Below are 8,901 nucleotides of genomic sequence, written 5' to 3' on the forward strand. Positions count from 1 at the left end.
ACACCAGCCAGTCATAAACAAACATAAACAAACACCAGCCAGTCATAAACAAACATAAACAAACTCCAGCCAGTCCAGCTCGTTGTGCAGTTACATTTTATTAATTTATTAGACTCTAATCTTTGTCATCGTCACTCAGAACACCTGAAACTGATACTAACAGTACTGTTGTCACGGTAACCAGGCTACTCATCAGTCACACCTGTTACCATGACGACATCCATAGGGGAGCAGCACCTGGTCATCAGGTGTGTAGGTTGTGTTCAGGTTGTGTAGGTTGTGTTATGTTGTGTTGTGTCAGTGTTGTTTTGTGTTGTGTAGATGGTGCTGTGTTGTGTAGGTTGTGTTGTGTGTCACAGTGTTGTGTTGTGTAGGTTGTGTTGTGTGTCAGTGTTATGTTGTATTGTGTTGTGTAGTGTGTCAGTGTTGTGTTGTGCTCAGGTTGTGCGTCAGGGCTCTCAGGATGTGGTTCTCTCTCTCCAGCTGCTGGTTCTTCTCCTGCAGGTCCCTGATTTGTTCCCTCAGAAGCTCCACCTCCTCCCTGACAGCCAGCATCAGGTGACTCTTCACCAGGTCCTACACACACAGAAACACACACACACATACACACACACACACACACACACACACACACACACACACACACACACACACACACACACACACACACACAGACACACATATATAGACACACACACACACACATCAGGAGGTGTTTCTAACATAAACAAGCATAAAAACATATTTATGGGATGTCTGCATCAGCAGCTGAATGCATGCAGGTTTCCATGGTAACAGGATGCATCCAGTGTGTGATGCTGTAACGGTTTCATTCAGTGGTTTTAGTAACATTCAGATCAGTATCAGTTACCATGGAGATCTAGCTCCTCAGCATCAGTTGCCATGGAGATCTAGCTCCTCAGCATCAGTTGCCATGGAGATCTAGCTCCACAGCATCAGTTACCATGGAGATCTAGCTCCACAGCATCAGTTACCATGGAGATCTAGCTCCACAGCATCAGTTACCATGGAGATCTAGCTCCACAGCATCAGTTGCCATGGAGATCTAGCTCCACAGCATCAGTTCCCATGGAGATCTAGCTCCACAGTAGTAAACTACAGCAGATGTCAGACTCACCATGGCTTGTTCTATTTTGTTGTCGATGGCGATCAGACTGTTACTGGAACTACTGCAAGACAGAGAGACAGACAGGTCAGAGACAGACAGACAGACAGACAGACAGATGAGAGACAGACAGATGAGAGACAGACAGACAGACAGGTGATCTGGTATCACTACATTTATCAATCAGTGATCAATAATCGGTCTGATGACCTTCAGGTCAATCTGAGCATGTCCGTAGAAGAAGCTCCGCCCCTGCACCTGGTTGGCATGGTTACCTGTGGCAGAACAGCAGCAGTGACATCATGGTGGAGTCGGAGCCCCGCCCAGGGACTGACCAATGAGGGTGAGGGGCAGCAGGGGGTGGGGCTGACGGCCTGAGTGGTCGTGGTTGGTTGGTGGGTCTGGGTCGGGCCTCTGTGATTGGCTGAGCTCTGGAGGGCGGAGTCAAACACCTGTGAGTCGTTGCTGTTGGCCAGGACTCCCGCACACCTGAGACGTGACCTCTGACCTTCCTACGGTCCCGTAACACCACAGCTGTCTCTGGTTGCTTAGCAACAAGCTGCCATGTTCTCAGAGGAAGGGGCGGGGTCGACGGGGGACGCCGCTGAGAACGGGGGACGGAGTCAGAGACCTGCTGACGTGAAATCGTCTTCTTTACATCAGCAGACATCTTCAGCCAATCAGATCTCACCGTCAGTCCACCATCGGCCAATCAGATCAGCCCATTGGTCAGTCTGTCAGTGGATTCTTTCCCAACCAGCTTGTATGTGATTGGCTGTCTGTCTGCCAGCTCAGAGCCTCATCCAATCAGGAGCAGCTGTGGAGGTCCAGATGTTGTCTTCAGGCTGGACTCAGAGGATCTTCAAGAAGATGGAGACACTCCAGGCTTTCATGTCCAGCTCCCGCCCACTCTCTGCTCTCTGACTGGCTGCTGCCTCATTCCAGCTCCCTCCTACTCTCTGCTCTCTGATTGGCTGCTGCCTCATTCCAGCTCCCTCCTACTCACTGTTGGCCAATGGGAGGGCTGCGGGGACATTCTCCCGCCCACTCACACACAGAGCCTCATTCATTCGCTGTGACTGACTACAGCAGCACCAGCCTGAACACCTGCACACACCTGCATGACATCACACCCCTCTGAGCCAATCACACAAGAGGAGACCAGTGTCCAGCTGCCCAAACCAATCAGCAGCGATCAAAGAGCATTAAAAACAAATCAACAACAACACAATAAAACAAACAACACACTGTAACAACAATAACGACCTCAGGCAAACAACAAACAAAGCATTACCTGGCGTCCCCCGGAAGGCTGAAGATGGTCTGGTCCAGACTGAAGGCTGAAGGTGTCTGGATGGGGGTCAGAGTGGGATGGTACGGTCCAGCAGGGGGGGAGCTGGGCTGAGAGTGAGACAGCCTGAGGACAGACTGACAGACAGACAGGTAGGGAGACAGAGAGACAGGTCAGACACAGACAGATAAGTAGGGAGACACACAGACAGACAGGTGAGACTTCGAACATTTTAACATTTAAAATGTATGTTTCTGAGTGTGTGTGTGTGTATACATATCTCTCTCTCTCTCTCTCTCTATATATATATATATATATATATATATACATACATACATACATACATACATGTAGTATATATATGTATCATTATCATATCTTGTATGTGTGTGTGTAGATGTATGTGTGTGTGTGTGTGTGTGTGTGTGTAGGTGTGTATGTGTATATGTGTGTATGTGTGTATATGTGTTTGTATAGGTGTGTGTGTATGTGTGTGTATATGTGTGTGTATGTGTGTATGTGTGGGTGCATACCCGTCCTGCAGCGTCTACGTCCAATCGTAGAGGAGGAGGGACATTTCGTGGGCGGGGAGAAGGCGGCAGAGGGGCGGAGTCTAAACCCTGCAGTCTTATTGGCTCCCTCCGGTCCAGAAGCCGGATGTTGATTGGCTCTTCGTGTGTTGGTGATGGGGGGCCGCTGCGCAGAACAAGGCCCGCCCCTTCCACTCCTCTCATTGGCTGAACCAGCAGGTGAGCGGTGTCCTGGGAGTGGACTCCGCCTCTGTCTCTGTCTCGGCCAATCATCTCCAGAGACTCCAGCGAGTGGGCGTGTCTCATGCTGTCCATCACCCGCCTGAACCCCGCCCGTTCCTGTCTCTCCAGGAACTCCATACACGTCCATCGCCCGCGGCGATATGACTCGCCCCGCCCCCCGCCGCCGGCCCCGCCCACTGCCAATCTTACCACCCTGAACCTGGAGGATGACCCTGCCCCCTGCCCTGCAGCATCATGGGAAACGTACTTCCTCTTCAGAGAGGGCGTGGTCGGCTGGGAGGAGCTTCCCTGAGGGCTGCAGGAGGAGGAGGTGTCTGATTGGAGGACAGACAGGACCATGCTGGGAGATGATTGGCCGGCTGGACTTTGGTGTAAGTCTGAGGTCACACTGGTGATCTGGAAGCCACTCCTCTTTTTACCGCCACTCATCCTCACGCGCACACACACACACACACACACACACACACACACACACACACACACACACACACACACACACACACACACACACACACTCTACAGGCTCACTGAAACACACCAACATAAAGACAAACAAACAAACAAACAAAGGAACGTGTTGAAGTCATTCAGGAGTTTGTTCAAAATCATTTGTGTTATGCATAAACAAACAAACATGAACAAACAATCATAAACACACAAACATAAACAAACATGACTATGCTGCTGGTCATGTGACTCGCTTCGTTTAACCGCTGAAGTTTTCAAACCGGATTAGAAATGTTGACGCTTAAAGCAACACGTTGTTTACTTCTGTTGTTTACTTCCATTGTTTAATTCCTAACGAGGTTCTTCAGATGATTCAGAACATTAAGCTGGTTGGAACTCTGAGCAGAGTTTGATGTCAGACATCTGTTAGCTTCTGTTACCTTCTGTTAGCTTCTGTTTCCATCTGTTAGCATCTGTTTGCATCTGTTTCTATCTGTTAGCGTCTGTTTCCATCTGTTAGTCTGTTTCCATGTTAGCATCTGTTTCCATCTGTTAGCATCTGTTTCTATCTGTTAGCATCTGCTTCCATCTGTTAGCATCTGCTAGCTTCTGTTTCCATCAGTTAGCATCTGTTAGCATCTGTTAGAATCTGTTTCCATCTGTTAGCATCTGTTTCTATCTGTTAGCTTCTGTTTCCATCTGTTAGCATCTGTTTCCATCTGTTAGCATCTGTTAGCTTCTGTTTCCATCTGTTAGCATCTGTTTCCATCTGTTAGCATCTGTTTGCATCTGTTTCTATCTGTTAGCGTCTGTTTCCATCTGTTAGTCTGTTTCCATGTTAGCATCTGTTTCCATCTGTTAGCATCTGTTTCTATCTGTTAGCATCTGCTTCCATCTGTTAGCATCTGCTAGCTTCTGTTTCCATCAGTTAGCATCTGTTAGCATCTGTTAGAATCTGTTTCCATCTGTTAGCATCTGTTAGCATCTGTTTCTATCTGTTAGCATCTGCTTCCATCTGTTAGCATCTGTTAGGTTCTGTTTCCATCTGTTAGCATCTGTTAGCTTCTGTTTCCATCTGTTAGCATCTGTTAGGTTCTGTTTCCATCTGTTAGCATCTGTTAGCTTCTGTTTCCATCTGTTAGCATCTGTTAGCTTCTGTTTCCATCTGTTAGCATCTGTTTCCATCTGTTAGCATCTGTTAGCTTCTGTTTCCATCTGTTAGCATCTGTTAGCTTCTGTTTCCATCTGTTAGCATCTATTAGCTTCTGTTTCCATCTGTTAGCATCTAATAGCTTTGGTTTCCATCTGTTAGCATCTGTGAGCATCTGTTAGCTTCTGTTTCCATCTGTTTCCATCTGTTAGCATCTGTTAGCTTCTGTTTCCATCTGTTAGCATCTGTTAGCTTCTGTTTCCATCTGTTAGCATCTGTTTCCATCTGTTAGCATCTGTTAGCTTCTGTTTCCATCTGTTAGCATCTATTAGCTTCTGTTTCCATCTGTTAGCATCTAATAGCTTCGGTTTCCATCTGTTAGCATCTGTGAGCATCTGTTAGCTTCTGTTTCCATCTGTTTCTATCTGTTAGCATCTGTTAGCTTCTGTTTTCATCTCTTAGCATCTGTTAGCTTCTGTTTCATCTGTTAGCATCTCTTTCATCTGTTAGCATCTGTTAGCTTCTGTTTCTATCTCTTAGCATCTGCTTCCATCTGTTAGCATCTGTGAGCATCTGCTTCCATCTGTTAGCATCTGTGAGCATCTGCTTCCATCTGTTAGCTTCTGTTTCCATCTGTTAGCATCTGTGAGCATCTGTTAGCTTCTCTCCTGCTCTCTGTGCTCATTAAACTACATTCTAATCCAGCTTAACTACAATAAAGCTGCTTTCAGTTCCAGATGTTTCTGTTGTCAGACATCTGTTAGATTCTGTTAGCATCTTTTAGCTTCTGTTAGCATGTGTTAGTCTGTGTTAGCTTATCCAATGCTCTCTGTGCTCATTAAACTACATTCTAATCCAGCTGAACTACAATAAAGCTGCTCTCAATTCCAGATGTTTCTGTTGTCAGACATCTGTTAGCATCTGTCAGCATCTGTTAGCTTCTCTCCTGCTCTCTGTGCTCATTAAACTACTGAACTACAGTACAGTTGCTCTCAGTTCCAGATGTTTCTGTTGTCAGATGGCAGACCGAGGATGAAACAGGCGACATGCTAACATGCTAAACAGCAGTAGCTTCATTTGAAGACTGATTTTATGACATCATCTCACAACAAACACAACATTTTAATGACAACAATCCCACAGTGAGGAGAAAAGCTGCACACAATCCACTATGTTCAGGGCGTATTGATTATTGATTAGTGGCTGAACGAGTGATTTGATTGGTGGAAGCTGTGTGACCTCAGTGTGTTTAAATCCAAACTCAACACACTGAAAGCAGGAAACTGTCTCACCACACATCCCGTCTGTCTGTCTGTGTGTCTGTGTGTCTGTTTGTCTGTCCCGTTAGCGTCTCTGGTCCCGCAGCCTTCGTCTCATGGTCTTCTTCTTCTTCTTCTGCTTCCTGCTTCTGCTGCCGGTTGCACAACACGGATTAACGTGAGTCACGGAGTGTTTGTGGCACTTCAGGTTCTGCAGGAATTTAACCATTCAGACCGCAGTCAGTCGCATTCTGTGCTGCATTTCACTCAGAGCACAGTCAGAAAGGTCTGCTGCATCTCAGCTTAGCCCTGCAGCAGAGTGATGAGGTGCAGTCAGACTGTTTTACACCTCATCACCGTTCTACACCTCATCACCGTTCTACACCTCATCACCATTCTACACCTCATCACCGTTCTACACCTCATCACCATTCTACACCTCATCACCGTTCTACACCTCATCACTGTTCTACACCTCATCACCGTTCTAAACTTTAACTTTGATTAAAGTTCTCTACAGTAAAAGTACTTTAACTTTGATAAAAGTTCTCTACAGTAAAAGTACTTTAACTTTGATAAAAGTTCTCTACAGTAAAAGTACTTTAACACTGATAAAAGTTCTCTACAGTAAAAATACTTTAACTTTGATTAAAGTTCTCCACAGTAAAAGTACTTTAACTTTGATAAAAGTTCTCTACAGTAAAAGTACTTTAACTTTGATTAAAGTTCTCCACAGTAAAAGTATTTTAACTTTGATTAAAGTTCTCCACAGTAGAAGTACTTTAACTTTGATTAAAGTTCTCTACAGTAAAAGTATTTTAACTTTGATTAAAGTTCTCTACAGTAAAAATACTTTAACTTGGATTAAAGTTCTCTACAGTAAAAGTACTTTAACTTGGATTAAAGTTCTCTACAGTAAAAGTACTTTAACTCTGACAAAAGTTCTCCACAGTAAAAGTACTTTAACTTTGATAAAAGTTCTCTACAGTAAAATTACTTTAACTTTGATTAAAGTTCTCCACAGTAAAAGTACTTTAACTCTGATAAAAGTTCTCCACAGTAAAAGTACTTTAACTTTGATAAAAGTTCTCTACAGTAAAAGTACTTTAACTTTGATTAAAGTTCTCTACAGTAAAAGTACTTTAACTTGGATTAAAGTTCTCTACAGTAAAAGTACTTTAACTCTGATAAAAGTTCTCTACAGTAAAAGTACTTTAACTTTGATTAAAGTTCTCCACAGTAAAAGTACTTTAACTTTGATTAAAGTTCTCTACAGTAAAAGTACTTTAACTTTGATTAAAGTTCTCCACAGTAAAAGTACTTTAACTTTGATTAAAGTTCTCCACAGTAAAAGTACTTTAACTTGGATTGAAGTTCTCTACAGTAAAAGTACTTTAACTCTGACAAAAGTTCTCCACAGTAAAAGTACTTTAACTTTGATAAAAGTTCTCTACAGTAAAAGTACTTTAACTTTGATTAAAGTTCTCCACAGTAAAAGTACTTTAACTCTGATAAAAGTTCTCCACAGTAAAAGTACTTTAACTTTGATAAAAGTTCTCTACAGTAAAAGTACTTTAACTTTGATTAAAGTTCTCAACAGTAAAAGTACTTTAACTTTGATTAAAGTTCTCCACAGTAAAAGTACTTTAACTCTGATAAAAGTTCTCCACAGTAAAAGTACTTTAACTTTGATAAAAGTTCTCTACAGTAAAAGTACTTTAACTTTGATTAAAGTTCTCAACAGTAAAAGTACTTTAACTTTGATTAAAGTTCTCCACAGTAAAAGTACTTTAACTCTGATAAAAGTTCTCCACAGTAAAAGTACTTTAACTTTGATAAAAGTTCTCTGCAGTAAAAGTACTTTAAGTTTGATTAAATTTCTCGACAGTAAAAGTACTTTAACTCTGATAAAAGTTCTCCACAGTAAAAGTGCTTTAACTTTGATTAAAGTTTTCTACAGGAAAAGTACTTTAACTCTGATAAAAGTTCTCCACAGTAAAAGTACTTTAACTTTGATAAAAGTTCTCTGCAGTAAAAGTACTTTAAGTTTGATTAAATTTCTCGACAGTAAAAGTACTTTAACTCTGATAAAAGTTCTCCACAGTAAAAGTGCTTTAACTTTGATTAAAGTTTTCTACAGGAAAAGTACTTTAACTCTGATAAAAGTTATCTCCAGTAAAACTACTTTAACTTTGTTTCCAAACAATAAATCCAGCATGTGACGTCGACGAGGTAAACACTCACGTTCACGCGCTGAGCCGAGGCGCGTTCCCGTGTCCGCCGGTCCTGCTCCGGATCAGCGACGGTGACGTCACCACCGAGCCCGGTGACACAATCGGTCCATTATTCAGAACAACAGGCTGCGCACAGCGCATGCGCGTCAAAGCCCGAGAGCAGCCGCAGGCGACGGGAGCGCGCACAGAGTTTTGCGGGGTATAAAGTTTGAAGGTTAACTTCCGGTTGTCCCTCCACGGACTTTATTGTGGTTCTGTCGGTGTCCTCGGAGCTGCAGCGGCTCTACTTCTTCTTCTGGTTCTGGTTCTTCTCCTCCAGAACTCTCCTCCGTCACTCCTCTCTCTTCCTCTTCCTCTCCATCCTCAGCGCGTCTCCGCTCAGCAGCCAATGAGCGCGCAGTAAACACCTTCACGGTCCTCCTCCTCCTCATGTCCGGTTCTGGCTCGGACCATCGGTGGGACCGTCTGTGGACCAGAACCAGAGCTGGACCACAACCAGAGCTGGACCAGGGTATGGGAATGTTGTGAATATAAACAATGTAATTAAAATTTGATCTAAAGGGAATGTAGTGGAAAAAAAAAACAATGTAAATAAAGTTTGATTTAAAGGGAATGTTGTTA

General features: G+C 43.6%; 1 protein-coding gene across 2 annotated transcripts; it reads right to left on the reverse strand.

The window, feature by feature from the left end:
* Window positions 1-79: 79 nt before the first annotated feature.
* Window positions 80-8,658, reverse strand: zgc:153012 (uncharacterized protein LOC777626 homolog). Of its 2 annotated transcripts, XM_023295687.3 has the most exons (6): window positions 8,291-8,658; window positions 6,080-6,257; window positions 2,951-3,717; window positions 2,421-2,554; window positions 1,139-1,190; window positions 80-576 (listed from the first exon to the last, which is right to left on the reverse strand). In XM_023295687.3, exons 3-6 carry the CDS (start codon window positions 3,617-3,619, stop codon window positions 421-423), a joined length of 1,011 nt encoding a protein of 336 aa, XP_023151455.2. In that variant the 5' UTR covers window positions 3,620-3,717; window positions 6,080-6,257; window positions 8,291-8,658; the 3' UTR covers window positions 80-420. The 2 variants fall into 2 exon arrangements, with proteins under 2 accessions (XP_023151455.2, XP_054863794.1); XM_055007819.1 differs by lacking the exon at window positions 6,080-6,257.
* Window positions 8,659-8,901: the final 243 nt, after the last annotated feature.

This window comes from Amphiprion ocellaris, chromosome 23 (genome assembly GCF_022539595.1).
Source record: "Amphiprion ocellaris isolate individual 3 ecotype Okinawa chromosome 23, ASM2253959v1, whole genome shotgun sequence".
Classification (NCBI taxonomy): domain Eukaryota; kingdom Metazoa; phylum Chordata; class Actinopteri; family Pomacentridae; genus Amphiprion; species Amphiprion ocellaris.